Genomic DNA, 20,030 nt, shown 5'->3' on the forward strand with positions numbered 1-20,030 from the left:
AGGGAGCTCACATTAGCTGCCCTGTCAATGTCATCTTAGAAGATTACTCAAAGAGTTTTGTTCAATGTTCTTCATAAATAATGTACAGTATAACTAAACCTTAAGAAGTGTTTGTTTTGGGATATCATTCTGCTCCAGACCACTACACTTGGAAAACCTCTTATCCCTCTCTCTGCTACGGTAACTACCTGGTCTGGGTGAGAATGGTGTAGGTCTTCTGCCCTGCCAGCTAGTGCACAGCAGAACACCAGAACCTGGGGCAGCAGCACTGGGTGCTGAGCTTCGGGAGCTGTTTCAGTACCTGTAGGCAGCCTTTCCGAATTGAGCTGACCCTTCTTTTTGGAGATCAGCCAGTCCACTTCATCCAGGATCCTCCCGACCTGGGACAAGACCATGAGCTGGACAGAGAAACCCAGATAGCACAGTTAATTCTATACCACAGATTTAATCTTCTTCACAAACGCATAGACGCAGAGCCTGCTGGTGACTAAAGGAATTTATACCCACAGTGGCAGTAGGCGCTGCGGTCTTGGCATTGATGATGGCAAAGTGAGATTGCTTCTCCACTTCAATGTCCTGAATGAAGGAGGAAAGGACAAAAACCATCATCACAGATGTTCAATCATTTCTTTAGAAGAACTCACGGGGGATTTATTATTAGATCCACCAGTTTACTTCTGTTTTCTTTACCTGCTGTTAAAGCTGAAATAGGCACTGCATGACAACAATCACTGCTTACATAAGCAGGCAATTGAAGATGACAAAACGTATTTACATACTCTTCCTGTTGTATTATTTCCATTAAATAAAATAATCGCAGCAGACATCTGCAAGCAAGTCACCAGTTTTGATTTCTTTCAGACACATACTAGCTAGAGATATTTTGCATTATACTTAAGAAGCGTAGCAAAGAATCAAAGAGAAGCACTTTAATAGAACAAAAAATAAAACTGCTAGTGTGCTGGCACAAAGAATTTGCCTTCTTTTCTGTACATCACTGTAGTCGATGGGCAACAAGACGGGGCACATTACAAGTCAGGCACACTATTAACCACTGTGCTATCCAGTGTGATGGCAGAGATCTAGTGGTTTTCGTAGTAACACATGAAAAACCGCCAGCCCCATTTCTTAGTGACCAGAGGAGGAGGCCACCTGGTCGATGTCCCCGAGGTGGCTGTGGATGTCCTGACACAGCCCCTTCAGCAGGCTCACTGGGCTCTTGTGGAGAACATACAGACTGAACAGCATGGACAGCAGTCCTTTACACAGCTGGACGTCCTCTGGGGAAAGAAAGCAGAGCAAAGAGGGCAACGTGAGCTCCAGCAGCCCGTTTCTGTTCTATTCTTCAGGTTGTTCCTGTGTGGGCAAAGCTGCTTGGTTAAACAACGTTAATTCTTTTTTTAAAAAAAACATTTTAAGGTTATTAACTGTTCAACTACACAAATGAAGGGCCGGGTGACGACAGTGGGGAAGACCGCGATGTTCTTGCTGCTCAGGCAGGTTCAGGCTCTGCTTGAGGAGATGGACGGTGTGGAAAAGCACATTCCGCCATCTCACCTGCTATGAAAGGGTAACATATATGATAGAACCAACAGGCAACTTCATTCAGGAAAAATGTTACTGTACAAATAACCTACCTAAGCTGCTCTCCTTGCATATTTTAACTGTCCAGGAAACCACCTCAATAAACTGGACAGGAAAGAAAAACAAAAATGAGATTACAGACACAGTGCAGCACATTTCCCATACAAGCAGTGCTGTGTTTTTTGTGTATTTTGATATTTTGACAAGGATTCAGTGTGAATATTGAATTTACTAACAAAACATGTTGAGTCTTGTATTTTCCAATAAACACGCACTTGTGTCCAAAAACGTGAAGGAAATGTGGGAGAGCGAATCTGGGAAATCCAGGACTCCCCCTTCGAGTTTACTGGCATACAGTGAAGTTCAACTAGAGGACCCCCATAGAAAGGAAAGTGGTTCTCCCTTCCGGGAAACAAGGAAGCTTTTCCAGAGAATTACAACCCTGACCTGGGAAGAGAGATCCTGCGACATCGGTAGTCAAGGCGCAAGTATTTATAAACAGATTAGGATCTGGGGCATAAGGAACTACACATTCTCTAAACAAATTCTCCTTACCAATTTCAACAAACCAGACAGCTAAATCATTCTCTAGAACGGAAAATACCTGCTCTTTCTACTCAATCACATTCGCGAAGGAGCTGATTTAACAAAAAAAAAATGAACTGTACACGCAGAATGAGCAGAAAGAAGACAGCAGGTAATGCCAGCCCGGCACCGCGGCGGCTGTGGGAGAGGTGTGAAAATGTCGGAATGTGACGAGGGGAGTCCGGCGTGTCCGGCCGGCCGACCCTGTGCTGCACCTGTGGGGAGGACGGCTCCAGCTGCCTGGACAGCACCGACAGGATGTTCACGAGGAGCTGGGCCTCCCTGCTGTTGAAATCGTCCTCGCCGCCGCTCAGCTGGGTCACGAGGGACCTCTGAAGAGCAGCAAACACAGGAGGGCATCAGTCTCCTCACACTCCCTTTCACAACCCAGGTCAGCTGCTGTAAGTGGCTAAGTGCTTCATTCCCTTTCTTAATCGACTCTTCGATTGTATAATGCCATTCCAAGATCAATCTGTCAGAGCTGCTGCCCAGGTATGGTCTTGAGTGAAAGCATGCAAAAAACCTTAAGAGGTTTGGTTGTGACGATGAACTGACTCTGAACAGAATGATGACAATGCTGCAGGACTTGAGTTGATTTAATGTGATGAAAACAAAACAAAAAAAGACTTCATAGAAAAGGTTTCTGTGTATGATACTGTACCATTTTACCTCTGTTTTAAATAACTTGCATAAAACATATTAATGCATATTTCAATTTTCCACTACTTTCGAATCTAGAAGTTAGATCATAGACATGCGAACAGAAGCAATGGAGTATAAATTTGCTCTGAATTTGCTCAGTCGCGGCTGCGCACCTGAAACTGGCGGATGTAGAAGGCTGTTTTCTCTGTCACACTGGCGTTCTCCGTCTTACTGTCCACCTCCTCTGAGACATCTACAATTCAAGAAACGCACGTGACACAGCAAACTTTCTCTCCTTTGCATAGGCATTAACTGCAAGATCCGCTCTAGCAGACTGCGGAGGAACACAACACACACCGCACGTCCTAGAGACACCCTGGAGGTGCAGGGGAAGCAGTTAAATTCAATCCACAGAGAACAGGAGGTCAGACTCATACTCAGATGCACTCCAGAAATATGTAAGATAAAACCTTATGAAAGTTTTGATGTACAAGAAAAGAGAGAACTAAGAGACAGGCAAGAACACTTTCTGTGAGGGGAAACGACAAGACACTGAATACACCAGCTCCTCCTACGGGCTCTCACCTGCTGCACACAGGAACTGCGAGACTCTGCTGTGGTAGTGGTGCTGGACTGTGTTGAAGATCTTCAGCAGCCCTTCCAGACACAGCATGGAAATCGTCTTTCCCTTCTCTTTCTTCCCAGAGTCCTCCACTGCAGATGGGATAGACGTGTACCTCCACAGCAGGACCCTGGGCCAAGAGAGCAGAGTCAGGGGCTGCTGTCAACCCAGCGGAAAGCTCACTTCTCATCTCAACACAACATGAGGACTGGGGAAAACAAGGTTAGCAAGCATTCCTGTAGCTACTTAGAAATGTGTTATTTTCATTATTAACACACTGCCAAGGATTTTCCAGGGCTGGATCAAGGAAGCTGCCATGTGTCTGATGTCACTTACAACTGCTGTGGAGACACTCCTCTACACACCTCATCAGACAGAAAGCAGCCTCACGGACACAACTCAGCCCTGAAGCACGCTTACACCTCGAAAAGGGGTGTGAAGGATATTTGATACTGAAGATTAGGGTGTAAAGCATGACAAGAAAAGAGGTCAGCTTTGGAAGTGAAAATCTGCAGTGATAACGGTGCATTTCCAAGGCTGGGGAGATGCCCGGTCTATTCTGCCTGTACAAGCACGGGCACTGTGCTCCAGGGACAGGGTCCATTAGCTGCAATGGAACAGATGTGGGAACCAGCGATACAGGAAACTGGCCCAGCAATACCCCACATGACAGCAGGAGAGACAACAACGTGTACCAGCCATGAAAGCAGTCATCAGAAACAGGGCATCAGTAAAGGTTATTTTTTCATTTACTCTATCATCTTCTTGAACAATGGGTCTAAACTACAACTCTGGACTCCTGGGTGTTCAAAGGCACGGCCCAAGGAATCCCCAGAAAACAACACATTGCCCATTGACCAACAAATCACATTGCCCCTTTAAATATTAGGTTTTGCTGTCTTTAACATATACAGTACGTCTGAATGGTGTTAACTGTGGATTCGTTACCCTGTACCAGGACTCCTTGAAGTGCTACTTATAACTAATAGATATTTATTTGCTTGGATCACTAAACTGGGTTTGAAGATGATGGGACTTGAAAGCACTCCGATAGTCTGCCCATGACGATGAACCTGGTTGACCTGGTGATGTCGCAGAGATAGCGGAAGATCCTGTCTGCGTTCTGCCCCTCAGGCCCGTCCATCTGTCCAGTCTCTTCCAGCTGCTGGATCTTCTGGAGGGCCACACTGACAGAATAGCGCAGGAACTCCGTGCTGGATCGCAGCACAGCCAGGCTCTCCTCGCGGCTCTGCGTGCTGTCCCTGCCCGAGATAAACACAGCAGCGGTCACTCTCTTCTCCAGAGACCACACAACACAGCAGGACACGGGCTGAAGAGCTGGTCTAACCTCCAAAAACCCAAGAACCCACCAAAAGGCATTCTGTATTATCCCCAATATGCAGTAGTTTGTAAATTTATGCAGAACACAATATCACAACACAGGCCTAACGTTGCTTCAACAGAAAGATGTGGTATGAGAGGGCCCGTTCTGAGACAGATGAACCTCTCTCAATTGGTCACCATGAATCTGATGCCTCAATACCTTGAACACCCCCAAGGGAAAAGCCCAGTAACAATATTCGAATGAGACACAGCCAGGCCACTGTCCTGGTGCACTGTAAGGTCATCAACCGAACCCTCTAACACTCCTGCAAATTTACTAGTTAGTTCTAGGTATTGTGGTGAGAATGAAATGTAAACCACAGAAAATAAAAAAGTATATTTGTTTTTATGAAGGACCATAGTAAAGTTAATCATCTAAGTCAAATCTGTTCCAATTTCTGTACATTTTTATACCTCAAGCATTTTTATACCTCATGGTGTCCAAACTAGAGGCCATCATGGACAACGTCTCCCATCCCCTCTATGACATGCTTGCGAGAATGAAGAGCACGTTCAGCTACAGGCTGATCGAGCCACGGTGCGACAGGGAGCCTTCTGCCATAAGACTGTACAAATCATCCACTGTGTGTCTGGGCAGGGGCAACATTGACCTGTTTTTGAACTAAACATAAAACTCTCTGCTTACATCCATTTTTGTTCCTGTTTACAAATGTTTTTTGTGCAATATATTTATTTACACCTTTTTGTCTACTGTACTTTCGGATCTGTTTTTGTATATTTTGTACTGTGAGCAACTCTGTATAATCCATTTTTTACTTTTTACTAGTGTATGTATTGTATTGTTGTATTATTGTATCATTTTGTTACACTGTGCTGTGTTGACTATGCTAAGCTGCTATTGCACTACAATTTCCCTCACAGGATCAATCTAACCTGAGTTACCATACACCGTTAAGCTGCAGTCGCCTGACCAGGACCAGCACAGAAGCACAGACGGTCCCGATGAACCCCTGGCCAAGAGCACAGCAGGGTGGAACAGCCCGGGAGTGCTCACCTGAAGAGAGCAGTCAGGAGCGTTGACACAAAGCCGATCGACAGCAGGCTGCGCGCGGTTTTGCTGGAAGGAGACTTGCCCTTCCCGGATTTCTCCCTCAGGATCTCCGACAGCTTGTGGTAGCGGTTAAAGAGCTCAAGAACGTCCTCGAAGCGGCTCTTACTGCACAGGACACCAGAAAGAGCCGTCACCCACAGCTGCGCTGTCTGCCCCCTCGCTCTTTCAGCCCCTTCAGAAGCAAACCCTTCAACTTCAACCTCTATAACTACTAAAACGCTGCCACCTTAGAAATATGAAAGAAGGTGGGTGATGACTAATTACAGCTTAAAATCCCAGTGGGCACCTATAAAAAGAGTCCCAAGCAAGAACGATCCAGCGTTACAAACACTAACAGTCCTCGCGATTCTTCACACATGCTGTATGCATCAGACAGAATCCGTGGAAAAGATACAGCACTTCATTTACAGAATCTTTTTAATCACATCACCTGTAGTTGGCCGACATGAAGTTATACTCCATGAGAACCTCATAGGCTCCCATCACCAGAACAGCATAGATGTTATTCTTCACACCCACACTTGAGGAAAGGGAAAAATCTGCGGACTTATCCTAAAAGACAAGCGAACACACGCTGAGCAATTCTACTACACAGAGAAACCAGCATATGAAAAAAAAAAACGATCAGGTGATTTTATTTTTGGTAAACCTAGAAATCTGTTACAGCCAAACACAGTCTTGTCAATGGTTTCAGAGATCAGCAGTCACAACAGCTCACTCAGATCGACGCAGCTTCCTGCTCCATCTTTGCAGAATGAAAAGACTAGTAAACAAGCACACACTTGACCAGACCCTACAAGACGAATGGGAAATGAACCCCACAAAGCACCTGCAAAGCATGGTTTGCAGATGTATCACTTGTACTGTTTCCAGAGTTGGCTGCACACACAACTAGCCTGTGACCTGCGCAGCTGACACTCTGTTGATCAACACTGACAAATGTTAAGCAGCATAACACTGTAAATTTAGCTTTGCCATGACAGGTCAATAACATGTCAGTGCATCTGCTGTAAAAATCCTCATTTTCCTAATATGCTTATTTATAAATGTATCGCAGGTATGACTGAGGTTTCATTTGATGCTTAATATTTTGAACATTTGAAGAGCATGCTGACCAGTTCGAAATCTTCCAGCTCGCTCTTGATCATGCGACGGGTGATGGACTCCAGAACTGCCTCCAGATCCTCCTTCAATCCCCCTTCTTCCTCATCTTCATCCTCCTCCTCCACGGCGGGCTGCCTGCGGTGCTGGAGGTCCTGGTACCACTGGAGGCAGTGCACAGTGCAGCTGAGCAGGTGGGCCTGAGGTTGGGGGGAAGAGATCGAGAGCATTCCCATCACTCCTGAGCAGACTGCATCAACAGCGGCATCGTTATTATTCCAATATTCAAACAGCACTTATATCTCCTTCAGGAGTTTGAAAATTGTTTTGCATTTTATTTTGTTCATTTTAAGATATAACACAAGAATATGGTCAGCAGAGGGGGGAAAAAGTCCTTGTCTGGCTTCACTTTGGCCTTGACTACAAAACACCAAATGGATGGCTATAATTACTTACATTTCACAGAATTTAGTTATCCATGTTTTTGATTTCAAATAGGATGCCATTTAAAAAAAAACATGCTGTAAACAGTGATTCTTTATGTTATTCACTACTGTAAAAGCAACAATTTATTGTGTAACAATTTGGTATTGAGACAGATGGACTGAAGGTCTGTATCTCATCCAGCTTTGTGTTGCAGGAGAAGCAGGCAGGTCCGGTCTGTGCAGATTCTGTGCACAGCCTGAGGCACATGAGCCTAAATGTACAGAGGCCTCCTCCACTGCACTATGGGAAGAGGGCAGCAGTGTCAGCTGTTCAGACGTGCAGAAGTACGCGGCACTCAGGGGAAAGTGAGTGTCCTGTACCAGCGGCTCCTGCAGGAAGATCTGGTCTCCCTGGGCAGTGATGCATCCTTCCAGCTTCAGTGGGGGCAGCAGATCCTGTTCAGGCTCGTAATACCGCTTCAGCTGCTCAGACACGAAGTGCAGGAGTCACACAAACACGCAGACGGCTCAGCTAAAAGCACAGACCTAACTGCTGGTACCGGCATCTTGGATTCAGTTCTGTTCCACTGTCACAGATGTGACTAGCTGTGGACCAGCTCTGAGAATCAGAGATAATGCCCTATACACTGGAATTCACCATCGTACAGCCAGGTTCAGGTGTACAGTTTTAATGCAGCTGTACAAGTTCATGGAGAGTTAAGCAAACTCGCTTCATTTTATTTCACAAAGAAAAACGACCAACATTTACTGATGAGTTGCTCTGTGTTCAAAGATAAAGCCAGCAGTGTTAACGACAACAAAGAGCAGCACGATGAAAGGACAAGCCCTCTGGGATGCTGCTCGTGTCACTAACCTGTGAGAGAAGAGTCTGCAAGACAGAGCTGGCCAGCTGAGAGTTCCTCCGCAACACACCGTGGAACCCCTGACATCAAGACAGGAAAATAAAAACAAACAAGGTGAGAGGACAACTTTACTCCATGAGCAAGCAGCGTCTCCTGAAGCAGAACGCCACAGAGCAGAGACATTAAACCCTAAACCCAATCTAAATCTATAAAACAAAGCAAGTGAAAGAGTGTCAGCATTCAATAACAGCGGATCTTGTCTATACAAGTCAGAATTGCTCCTCTCCCCACACCTCTTATCTTTTCTATTTCTTTTATAGGTACTGTTGCATGTTTTGATATCTATTAGACAGCAGTACACCTCCCATTCAAAGGCAATAAGCAGTCTTCACTAAATCAGAATTTAGCAAAACATATTTGTTTTAGGGTAATCACATAAACACATCTCCACTCTGCTGAAAAGAACATTATTCGAATATCTCATTTAAAAAAATTTAAAGTCTAGTTAACGGCAGAACTGAAACAAGTTAAATAGAATCGACATCTTCACCAGTAAACTGCGCTTAAGGGACTGATCAAGAAAAACACACAGAAGCTCATATGTTCATTAAAAAAAAAGGTTTTTTCTTGTTTATTAATCAGCAAATTTCCAGTGCTTTGAACTGGGAAACTGAATCATCCAAAGACCAGTTTGAAGCTATGGAATGTCCCTAAAAGAAGGAGCAGGAGGTGTTTCAGATGCAGCCTGTCCTGGTGAATACTGGCAGGAGCACACGCCCTTGCCAGAGCTGCCCTTCAGAGCTTTCCTCTGACTGGCCTCCCGTCGTCGGGCACCGGGAGCGCCCACCTCATAGAGCAGGAGCCGCACGTCGGCCTGCTGGCTCAGGCAGCGCCGCAGGCTGCCCAGGATCTCCAGGCAGAAGGCCTCGTTGGCGGCCGCGTTGTACCGCGAATGAACATCCACCTGGACCTGCATGGAGGGACAGAAACACGTTACCTCAAACCTTGTGGAGACAACACCTGGCAGGCTGGCGTGCTGTATAAACAGCACTCTCAAAGTCACGGCCTGCACGGGACTGTGGCGATGCCCAGTTCGAGCACTGGAAACCTCAAGCCACAAGTGGCTAACAGCCCGCTGTTCGGTGTGTCACCTGGCTGGCTGATATCGTCTGACTGGCCTGGCTGGACGCCAGGCTGCCTAGCACCTTGAAGTTCTTCAGCAGCAGGAGGAAACCAGCCACAGCAGACTTGCGAGCTTCCAGCTGGCTGCAGAGAGACAGAGAGCAACAATTCACATCTCGTAATGGGCTCCCGCACAGCTTTGTCTGCTTCCTTTGGTCCTGAAAGGCCTGAAAAGGGTTAGGTGTGTAGGGATACAGAGCACAGGTATGGAAACAAATCAAGTCAGAGTTAAAAAAAGATTAACAAAAAAAACGTATTTTTAATTATTCAATTTCAGATTGCTAAAGAGATAAAATATAGAGAAGAGAATGTAAATAGAAGTGTTGTTCAAAAGGAAATACCTGGAAAACATAGCCTTCCGGAGCACTAAAATGAGCGAATCTCTCATGGTCATGCTGACCTTCAGTAAGGGCTGAGGGGAAACAGCAATATTGAACATCTCACTCTGGATACAGATCACACATCTTCAACTAAAGGATTTACACACAGAAAAAAGAAATCACCGGTTTTCACGTTCCAAAAGTAACACACGCTTCTTTATTAAGTGTAGTAATACTGCCTCTGACTATCCTAAGGCTGTCAAGCTGAAACTATTATGAACTTGCTCCTCCTGGACTTGAAGCTCTATCTGTATTGAAATGAATAAATGATGTTTTGCAAGTGGTTGGTTTTTCTGAACGAAATATATCCAGAAAAACCAACCACTTGAATTTTCTGGATATATTTCATTTGCATGCCTGCTTCACAGCAGTGACACTCTTGCTGGCTTACACTATTTAGCAGAAGAAAAAGCATTACTGTAAATAGTTAATAATGCTTGTAACTAATTTATTTGGCTGATGCTTTTATATTTGAACCCGTTTAAACAGCTGAACATTTTACTGGAACAAAATTGGGGTGAAGCACTTTTCTCAAGACTACAACTGCAGTTGTTCATCAGCGTTGTCTGCTTTATCCCGAGGGCACACTGCACAAGAGACAAGGAGACAAGCACACGCTGTACCTGCACGGCTCTGAGCAGCCCCTGCACTGTGCTGAGAGGCAGGAAGGACAGGTGATCAAAGGTTTCCATAACTTTGGAGGAAGACTCGAGGAGAATCATGGGTGCGGAGACCACGATGTCCGAAAACAAATCTGCAATACAAAAAGCATTTCTCTTGAGAAACTTGTAACAGGCACGTAAGGAAGTTTAATAGATAAAAATGTGATTGTTTAAACAGAAAAACAAAAATCCTATGAAATGATTTGTGCTTTCTGCAGAGTAATGCAGTTGGAGCTTCACAATGTTCAGTTAACGTGGTGACCATACCATATTGGCATCAAGCGGTGTTCTGTACCTATAAAATGAGCAACAGATGAGGCTGTCTTTGTGATCACCCTGTTCAGGACCTGCTCCAGAATCTCACTTCTGATGGGCTCATGCATCTGAAAGCAAATCGCAAAACACAGCATTCTTCCTCCTCTTTTGATACCCTTCAATTATTTTTTGATACTCAGGTGTTGCAATTGACCAAGTCACCTTTAGAAAAACATCAATGAATCTTCCTTGGCATCAGTTATCATACCTTTTGTGTGTAAAACCTCAATAAAGCTAATTTTAAAACATAACTGATTAGAACTGATGATTTAATGAAATGAACTGCGCTGTAATTCGTCTTCACGGGCAGAGTGGGTGCTGGAAAGTGGCAGCTCACTCTCCAGTTACCTTGAAGCTCTCCAGGAGGATCTGCCCCCCCAGCTGGCTGGCCTGCTGAGGGGGGGTCTTGGGGAGGGCATGCTGCCACTCGGCCGACTTCCCCCCTGGCCCAGGCTTGAGGCCGAAGGAGTCCATCAGAATGAAGCCCAGCTGCACCAGCCCCTGTGTGACATGGTCCCAGCCGAACACACTGCAACAGCAAGAGGCACCAGCTCAGCTCATCGTGTGCCTTTTATGGGCCATGAGATCAAAACTGTCACATCCCGAAGGTTAAAAACAAACCCATTCTCTCAGAGTGCATCTTTCACAAAGTCCTGAGTTTAACCCCCAGAACACAGCACCACACAGACTGTTGGGGTAAAACAGCAAGGACTGGAGTTACTGACCTCTAGTGGCACATGAACTGAATGTTAACCATTCCCCTTGAAAAGACCCTAAAACAGAGCTGATCCAATAAAACTGAAATCTGAAACTAGAAGCAATCTGAAAAACACCCTAATCAATGAACAGCATTAAAATAATCAACATGTGCCTCTAGTGGCCTCTAGTAGTTGATTAAAATAATCAACATGTGCCTCTAGTGTAATGCAGTGTAGAAGATTAAAGGTGAAACCTCACTGAATTTCAATGTCTGGGTAAACTAGAAAACAAACGAATCAGCGTCTACCATGTGAACGCCCTCTGACCTGTTCCTGACAGTATCCAGGAGCATCTGGGAGACGCAGCAGCGCGGGGGCAGCAGGTCCTGTGCAAACCGGGAGCCCTGCTGCACCTGAGAGTCCCGGAAGCTCTTCACTATGGCAGCCTTGAGCAGCTCGAAGGCCTGTGTCACACAGGGAGCCCATGAGAGACTGAGCTGCAGCTGGGTGCTCCAGCGCACGACGAGCAGGAGTGAGGTTTGGGGAGGGACAGGTACAGTAGCACACCCCCCCACAAGTGACATTCAAAGGTATACTGTGGCACGTAAAGGAACGAGAAGATGTTAATTCTACACTGACGAGCAAAATAAAAGCCTCTTCATCTGAACATGTACATCTATATACGCGTGCCCTTGAAACATCACACAAGAGTTCGGAAATAAGTTCCTTACCTAACGAACAGCACCGCGTTACAGATTACAGAGCAACTTCAATGCTTCAGCCAGTGCCAGACGAATGGCTGGAAGCAAACCTGCTGCACTTGGCAGTAGAGGTGCCAGGCAGGGGAATGGGCAGTAAACTCCCCTACACGGGTGTTGCCAGTGCCTGACGAGCTTATTAACACATAACTGAATTACGGTGCTTTTAATTTTTACACAAGATGAGATTTTCTTTGTTATAAGCATGTAAGCTTGTCCTGTTTCCATAATTTCTAAGACTGAATACTCATGTATTCATGTTAGAGCACGTTAATCCTTCACCAATAAAGCCAACAGTCAATTAACATTACTGGAAACACGTGAGAATGGAATCTAGAAGAGACTAAGTCTACAGGACAAGAGTGAAGTTTCCCTGGGCTGGAGAAGAGGCAGTCCTGACCTGTTCCTCGTAACGCTGGATCCTGGCCACAGACAGCAGCAGGGCAACGCTGAACGGACACAGCGCCTGTCCCACCTCCCCCTGCTGGCCCGCCTGCCAGGGACATAACAGAGATTCAGGTCATACTAGTCTGCAAAACCCACCCACAGGTTTCTGACCCAAAATAAGATTCCAGCCATAACAAGAATGTAACTCCAAAACACATGGATTGTCTAGCGAACCAACATACACTCGGCCCCAAATGGTAAAAGTAGTTCTCTGCAGTAGCAGCAGCATCTGGGCGTGTGTAAATGGACAAAGTCAAGCAGGCAGGTACTCCAGTGCTAGCGTGGTGCCTGTTCTGTTATCAAGTCTCACTTTACCCAGACTCTATCAGCCCTTCACATTGCAACACAGCAGAGCTGCAGATTATTTCCTTTAACACCAACTGAGGTCCAAAAACAATCACTTAAGAACCGATCCGACATTACAACCAGGCAAATAGTTCATCACTAACCTCTCACTTGATTTATCCTGTAGTTTTGGCATATCGGCTGTGGAAAAACCGCAGAGTTTATCAGACTCCTTTTTAAATTTACCCATCAGCTCCCATGGAACCCAGATAACCGCCCCAGCCTCCCAACTGCGGGGCCTGCTGGGGGTCAAACGCTGATCGTGATCGCACCACCTGGAGTGAAACACACCTTGAGGCCTTTGAGGAGCTCCCTGCCCAAGTCGTGGTCCAGCCGGACAGCAAAGACCACGTGCAGGATGACCGTCCCCTCCACGTGCCGCAGCTGGTCCTGGGGCACAGGTGCCACATCCACGCCCACACTTCTGCAGGACACAGCAGGGGAGCCCCGGTCACGACACGAACACACCCGCTTGGCTCTCAGCCCCACCCCGGACCCGCAGCACAAATCCTGGCACTTTGGCCTAGGATCCAATTCTGTGATAATTGTTGTGCCATCCTGGAGCAAATATGGCAAACCTACTAGCATGACACAGATACATCTTCTGAATCAATACAGGAAGGCATAACATCTTTTATTTTTAAAACAGACCAAAGCAAATTCCTTTCTATCCGACCATAATAATTATCAAGCTTTTAAACCATTCCAAGATTCCAGTTTTAACAAAATGCATTTTTTTAAAAAACTCACTCGCTGTCCTTCTGTCCCTCTTTCTGCTGCCGATCCTGTTCATTAAAGTAATTAATGACTCCTTCTAGAACAAGCTTCTTACAGCCCTAATAGGAAAGACAGACAAGAAGACATTTGTCACCAGCTACACACTTACAATTTAAAAGGGCTGGGATGGGAATCCAGAGGCCTGACAAAATCAACAACCAAACAGCAGACACCAGCAGTACCTGGTAGCTTGGCCAGGGACACATGAACTGGAGGTGTTGATGCTTATGCTTGTGTCTATAAAGCTTGTGCTTATATAGACCACAGGACGAAGAGGCTGTTAGAAACATGATTCACTCCTGTATGTTTTGGGGCTCACATGCAAAGTGTGAGGGTTCTGCACTTCTACAGCGGGAATAAACCTGAAGTCCCCACAGGGTAACAAATCGAAGAAGTCCCCCGTTTTCCTTGCTGCAGCGGCACTCAAATGCGGATGCAGTTTGCTTCATGTCTGTAAGCATGTGTGCACGCGCCCACCCTGACCCCTAACCCCTGACCCCTGACCTTGGCAGTGAGCAGCAGGAGCTGGTAAACCGAAGGAGGGATCTCCTGCAGATCCAACTTGGAAAACATCCTCAGGACCTTCTCCACCACAAACTGCAGCTCCTCCACTGACAAGGGCACATCCCTGAGGACACACACAGCAGACCGAGGAGAGAACCACATCGCCATCACAGAGGCTGAGAGACAGCCAACAGAACGACAGTAATAAATGATTTGCTTGCAACACGGTGCTTTTCATCCCAAAGGATCCCAAAGCACGTCGCCTACAGGAGGCGACTGACTGACGTGCAGCCCAGCTGGGTGACAGGCAGCAGCCCGGCTCCACAGCAGGCCGGGGGGACACGCACGGAGGAGCAGCCTCAAGAAGTTCACTCACTCATGCTGCATGAAACAGCGCAGGAACACAATGAGACAAGTGAAGTGAGGAACTGTAAGTCTGTAACTTGTACCTGAACATTGAAGTAAGGTGGATCACACTCTGAGGATCCCACCTGTTAGTAAAGAAATAATCAGATGTAAGGTAGCATACTAAAATATGAGGCATTTATTGAAAAATAACATGCTACAAGCAGTAACCTGAACTCTGAAACTGGGCAATTATAATTAAGATTCATGCCTGCAGTTTTATATGCTGACATTTGGAAAATGCCACAACGCTCACCAGGGCTGAAGCTAGACGGATGTTTAGAAAATACACTAACCTGCTGGAACAAAGACTGTTTATCAGCTGTTTCTTGTACTCTTCTCCACTTAGCTCACCTAGGAATGGGGGCAAAATACCATTACAGGACAAGCCAGTTCAATCGCACATTCCTGCAACAGAGTGCACAGCGCACTCCTAAACCTCAGGACTGGAAATGGAAGATCCAAAACCACTGCGGCTCTTGATCACTTGAACAAGTGAGATATGAAAATAAAAGGAAATATGATAACTATACCATTAGTTTTGAACTGAGTGAACTATGAGAGGAATACTGTATACTTCTACATCAAGTACATCAATTATTAAAAGTAGTTCAGGTGGGTAGCTTCGTCAGCATGTGTAGGCTGCAAAGGAACAAGTAATAGGTTTATTCCATGCTGAAAAGAGAAGAAAGAAAACACAACGTTACAGCCGTGGAGCCTTCTTCAGGTGTATGGGACACCAGCAGTAAAGCTGGTCAGTATGAAGTCACTCTCACGGACTCTGGCACACAATGCCTAACAAAACTGATGCCAGGTAAAAACACAAAGGAGAAGCATAAGTAATACTTTTCCTGAGAGGAGGGTGACAAAGGCAAAAAACAAGATTTTTAAGATCTCTTGGAGAACAGAGGACATGCACCAGAAGTCACACTGCAGATTCCTACCCTTGCCGTACGTGAGAGTCTCCGTGGCTGCCAGTGCTGTGAGAATAGTGGGGAGCAGCTCCAGGGACTTCCCATTGCTGATGCCACCGCTCTTGATGGCTTCCACATAGAGGGTGGCCAGCTCAGCCAGGCAGGGCCCAGGCAGCTGGTGGGTCTGGGAGACAGAGAGAGAGCACTCAGCAGAGCCAGAGTCTGGGTCTGATCCACTGGAGACAGAGAGAGAGCACTCAGCAGAGCCAGAGTCTGGGTCTGCCTCACTGGAGACAGAGAGAGAGCACTCAGCAGAGCCAGAGTCTGGGTCTGCCTCACTGGAGACAGAGAGAGAGCACTCAGCAGAGCCAGAGTCTGGGTCTGCCTCACTGGAGACAGAGAGAGAGCACTCAGCAGAGCCAGAGTCTGGGTCTGCCTCACTGGAGACAGAGAGAGAGCTGTAGATTTTATTTTACTTCTATTTTTTGTTTTGTTCCATGTTAATTTTATTATTTTTATTTGCTTTGGCAACACTGATTGTACCCATCGGTCATGCTAATAAAGCACCTTGAACTGAACTGAACTGAACTGAGAGAGCACTCAGCAGAGCCAGAGTCTGGGTCTGATCCACTGGAGACAGAGAGAGAGTAATGAAGCAACACCCAAAATAATTACTGAAAAATACCAACAGTGCTCTGAGCGCTGGCAATAGGAGGAAATTCTTTACTCCAGGTGCCATGGGTGTCTGGTTTAATCTACCGGTCGTACTGTACTGTCATACAGGAGGACTGCTGCACTGTGCTGCTTCTGCATGGCAATCCTGCTTGCTTGAGGGACAGTGAGCAGGCTCCTGAGCCCCAGGCCAGCTGGCAGCTCTTCTCCACAGGGTGGGCACTGGGAGTGCTGCAGAAGGTGGGGAGCATCTTGTACCTCCAGCATGAGGAGCCCGACGATGTCAGACACCACCTCCAGCTGCAGGTCTCCGGACTCGCACAGCTGGATGCAGTGCTTGTACACCAGCAGCCTGTGACTCACGCCCTCGCTGTCCGTGGTGGGGGAGCCTGGGACAGGAAAAGCCGCATCACGCCTGCTGCTGCGGTACTGCTGCACATCGACAGGCAGCCACATATCTCCAGCCTCACCTCTGAAAATGGCTCTGATCAGCTGCCCCACGTCCCTCCCCTTCACCGCGCTGCATGTGATCAGCTCGGCCAGCTACAACAGGGAAGAGCCAGCGATTAGCACAGGCCCACCTCAACAGCATTTCTTCTACTAATGGGACATGTAGCATCAGGTTAGTCCTAATGAGCCTTTCTTTATACTGCTAAAAGAGTGGCTCCAGTGTGCAGGATGTACGGTACGTGTTTTATACAAGCATGACTGGGACTGTCCTGGAAAAGATCCTGTCCCTCAGGCACATGCGGAAATGAGCTTTTTTTACATCACTGAAATACGAGCTCCGCCTCCAGATCTTGCCGATGTAATGTTCTTATGATGTTGTAACAGTATTTAAAGAAAGTGCACACAAAACCTTAAAGTAAATGAGTCTACTGCCTAATATATGTAACAAATGCACCCCTGCTTGTATAAGAGGGATCTCAGCCGCCCGGGCTGAGGGAGTTCTCCTTTAGCTCAGCTGGCAAGTTCCCTGCTGCGTGACACCGGAGACCCGGGTTCGAGCCCAGGCAGTGAGGGATGAACTGGCAGGGAAGGAGCAGCAAGGGTGGAAACCCCCAGAACAATTACATATAGATTTCATGACCTCCTGCTAAACATCTCTTCACTGAGGTGTAACCAACAGCGGACTGTATTCATAGTGAATATAGTTTACAGTTGCAAACAGGACCTATCAAAGGCATTTCTTTTTCTAAACCGCCTGAAAGCTTACACATATGGACACCTCTGGAGATCCAAGGCGCTGCATTTCCTTACAAAACAGTTTCTGAAACAGCAGGACACCGCAGACATTTCTCAAACAGCTCAAGGATGACAAAGTTGTCTTCTTTTCAAGAACTGTCGTGTCTTTGCCCCCAGACCAGCAGGTTCACGGCTAGCAGCTGCAGCCAGGGATTTTGAACCCAGCTTGTGCAACAGACCGCTGGGAGACCCCGGGAAGGGCAGCCCGGCGGCTCCCTGCCAGCGGCCGATCAGCCAGCTGTCTGATAGGAGCGGGCTGGGATGAGCCCATCGGTCGTGTGCGACAGGAGCAGTGCGGGGTTAACCAGGTCAGGGCTGCCCAGCACACCCCCGAGGAACAACGCCGCACCGGCCTCACCTCGCCCTCGCCCGCCGCTCGGAGACACCGCCGCAGCTCCTGCACGGAGTCGGCCCGGGACAGCGACACGATCCTCTCCTCCATGGCGGACCCGGGCTCAAACAGCCTGCAGTCAAGAGAGACGCGCCGATTCACAGACAGCACCCCCACTGTCGGCCCGGCTCGGTCCGGCTCGGCCCGGCAGTGTCCCTTCAGGTCCTTCAGATCAAACGGTTTTGGGGGTCGACACTTCAGAGCTGCGCTGTAAATAACCCTGAGCTCACGCGTGTGCAAGGTACCCTTCTCTTACCGTGTTTCCAGCCTGACTCTCCGCTCGCCGGTCTGACAGCCAGGCGCCGCAAACTCCCGCCGTCCGGCAATCCAAACACAGCGTGCGCGCCCCCTGCGCCGCGACGCAGCTGGGGCTGAGCGGGCGTGCGCGCACACGCGCAGTCGAGCCCTGAGGCTCGAGGGCGCGCCCGTTCTGTAGTGTCAAGCATGCTCGTGATCGGCACTAGATATCTTGCGTCTCTTGTTCAGTTTCGACTGCACATTGATCAAACTGAAATGCATCAAGAAATACATACTACATGTAAGAGCTTGATGATATATTCACAGACTCAACAAATTACTGTCGCCATACACGTATTGCACAGGTTACTTTCACAACATGCCGCAGGTTTGTAATTCGTTTTTATTTCGGGCATTTCGAAATACAGTGGAGCGAAATTAACAATGTTTACTGAACATGCATTTTAGTATTTAGGATTTTATTGTGTCGCGTGTTTTACGAAGGAGTGCACGATTTTCGTTTTATAAAGGCTCATTTCCAGAGGGAAAGCGTGCGGGCCAGTGGCGCAATGGATAACGCGTCTGACTACGGATCAGAAGATTCTAGGTTCGACTCCTGGCTGGCTCGTCTCTTTTTCCTGCTTTCTTGTTTGAAGTGGAAAACCTTCACTCTTCTGATTCATCTTTCAATTGCAATTAGTCCCCGGCCCTAAAAATGTTTAGGTTTTAAAGTATAAAAACATAATTTTTAAATGCTTCAGTCCCTTGTATTTTAAATTGAATCAGAATTGATATTGTTTTAAAATTTCGAGGCGAGGGGGCAGTCCGAGTCACGCGTGAAATGGCACTTGAGTTCTTTATTTTTTCCAGCACAGTTCTGGTAATTGACGAGTAATACATCGGTCAGACTTGGGTGAGACAGATATTTCTTGACAATTATTAAGACGGCTACACAACGTTACACGACATGCATCACTTAGTCTGTTTCGCATATGTACAAGTTCATTCGTTTTAGAGGCGTGAGAACTACAATAGAGACCCGGAACTCTACCCTTGTAATCTGAAAACACTGACATTTGAACAAAACGCGAAAAGCCCGCACCCTAGTAAAATAATACACCCTAAATCTCAGCTATTTCCTCTTCCTACCACATGGATACCCAGCAGCAAACAGGAATAAGACTCCTTATAAACGTGCATCACTAAGTACAAGAAAACGTTTTGACTATGTGCCGATTTTCCTAAAATAAATAACACAAACACAAAAATGTTCAGATTGCCCCCCAGAATCTGGTCTCCAAGGCTGATCCGAACAAGGCACCAGCTCTGAGGAAGAGGAGGGTGATGGTGGTGTCTCTCTCTGGTGCTCTTTCCTGCTCTCTCTACATTTGTGCCTGTGCTCTGTCTGCTGAAGGCTTCAATGTTTTACCACGAATTTTATTAACCAGAGTAATTCACCACAACCCCCGTGTGATCGCCTGTGGTTACCAGCCTGATTGTGCCGCTTGCCCGGCGAGCCCTTGAACAGTGCTCTCAGTCCCGGGTCATACTTCGTGACTTCGTTTGTGGTCAAAATAATATATATAATTGTTCTTATCATTAAATTACGGAACTAGCTACACTATTTAGAACTAAGATGTTAGGTGAAATTATTATCGAAATGATTTTTTTAAACTGTTATGTTTTTCTTAGACTCTAAAAAAACTTTAATTGTAACTAGTCTTGTCAGACTTGTTTCAAAACGGTGCATTAGTCTTACTTTATTTTTGACCCCAAAATGAACACACTGACACTAAACCTATCAAATAATAATCGGTATGG

The 20,030-nt window shown here is 46.7% G+C and overlaps 1 protein-coding gene and 1 non-coding gene across 3 annotated transcripts in view; one reads left to right on the plus strand and one right to left on the minus strand.

Moving 5' to 3' along the window:
* fanci (FA complementation group I) overlaps positions 1 to 18,298 on the minus strand; it is a 23,411-nt gene extending 5,113 nt beyond the window's left edge. Inside the window, exons 1-31 of one of the 2 annotated variants that reach the window (XM_069190683.1) lie at positions 18,229 to 18,298; positions 17,940 to 18,045; positions 16,807 to 16,879; positions 16,595 to 16,725; positions 15,695 to 15,848; positions 15,047 to 15,104; positions 14,795 to 14,836; positions 14,346 to 14,469; positions 13,815 to 13,900; positions 13,356 to 13,488; positions 12,673 to 12,765; positions 11,842 to 11,978; positions 11,165 to 11,345; positions 10,797 to 10,884; positions 10,463 to 10,593; positions 9,801 to 9,871; positions 9,429 to 9,543; positions 9,125 to 9,247; positions 8,289 to 8,357; positions 7,796 to 7,897; positions 7,004 to 7,189; positions 6,319 to 6,440; positions 5,832 to 5,993; positions 4,516 to 4,695; positions 3,397 to 3,563; positions 2,985 to 3,064; positions 2,385 to 2,501; positions 1,638 to 1,689; positions 1,153 to 1,280; positions 508 to 576; positions 302 to 398 (exon numbers count right to left, since the gene is read on the minus strand). In XM_069190683.1, coding sequence (XP_069046784.1) covers positions 302 to 398; positions 508 to 576; positions 1,153 to 1,280; positions 1,638 to 1,689; positions 2,385 to 2,501; positions 2,985 to 3,064; positions 3,397 to 3,563; positions 4,516 to 4,695; positions 5,832 to 5,993; positions 6,319 to 6,440; positions 7,004 to 7,189; positions 7,796 to 7,897; positions 8,289 to 8,357; positions 9,125 to 9,247; positions 9,429 to 9,543; positions 9,801 to 9,871; positions 10,463 to 10,593; positions 10,797 to 10,884; positions 11,165 to 11,345; positions 11,842 to 11,978; positions 12,673 to 12,765; positions 13,356 to 13,488; positions 13,815 to 13,900; positions 14,346 to 14,469; positions 14,795 to 14,836; positions 15,047 to 15,104; positions 15,695 to 15,848; positions 16,595 to 16,725; positions 16,807 to 16,879; positions 17,940 to 18,023 — 3,355 coding nt within the window. In that variant the 5' untranslated portion in view covers positions 18,024 to 18,045; positions 18,229 to 18,298. The remainder of the gene's footprint in view (positions 1 to 301; positions 399 to 507; positions 577 to 1,152; positions 1,281 to 1,637; positions 1,690 to 2,384; positions 2,502 to 2,984; positions 3,065 to 3,396; positions 3,564 to 4,515; positions 4,696 to 5,831; positions 5,994 to 6,318; positions 6,441 to 7,003; positions 7,190 to 7,795; positions 7,898 to 8,288; positions 8,358 to 9,124; positions 9,248 to 9,428; positions 9,544 to 9,800; positions 9,872 to 10,462; positions 10,594 to 10,796; positions 10,885 to 11,164; positions 11,346 to 11,841; positions 11,979 to 12,672; positions 12,766 to 13,355; positions 13,489 to 13,814; positions 13,901 to 14,345; positions 14,470 to 14,794; positions 14,837 to 15,046; positions 15,105 to 15,694; positions 15,849 to 16,594; positions 16,726 to 16,806; positions 16,880 to 17,939; positions 18,046 to 18,228) is intronic. The other variant, XM_069190684.1, reaches the window with a different exon arrangement.
* Positions 18,299 to 18,764: 466 nt separating this feature from the next.
* trnar-acg (transfer RNA arginine (anticodon ACG)) lies at positions 18,765 to 18,837 on the plus strand. Its single transcript has one exon. It is a non-coding gene; the product is annotated as a tRNA-Arg (tRNA).
* The last annotated feature ends 1,193 nt before the right edge of the window (positions 18,838 to 20,030 follow it).

This window comes from Lepisosteus oculatus, chromosome 5 (assembly GCF_040954835.1).
Source record: "Lepisosteus oculatus isolate fLepOcu1 chromosome 5, fLepOcu1.hap2, whole genome shotgun sequence".
Classification (NCBI taxonomy): domain Eukaryota; kingdom Metazoa; phylum Chordata; class Actinopteri; order Semionotiformes; family Lepisosteidae; genus Lepisosteus; species Lepisosteus oculatus.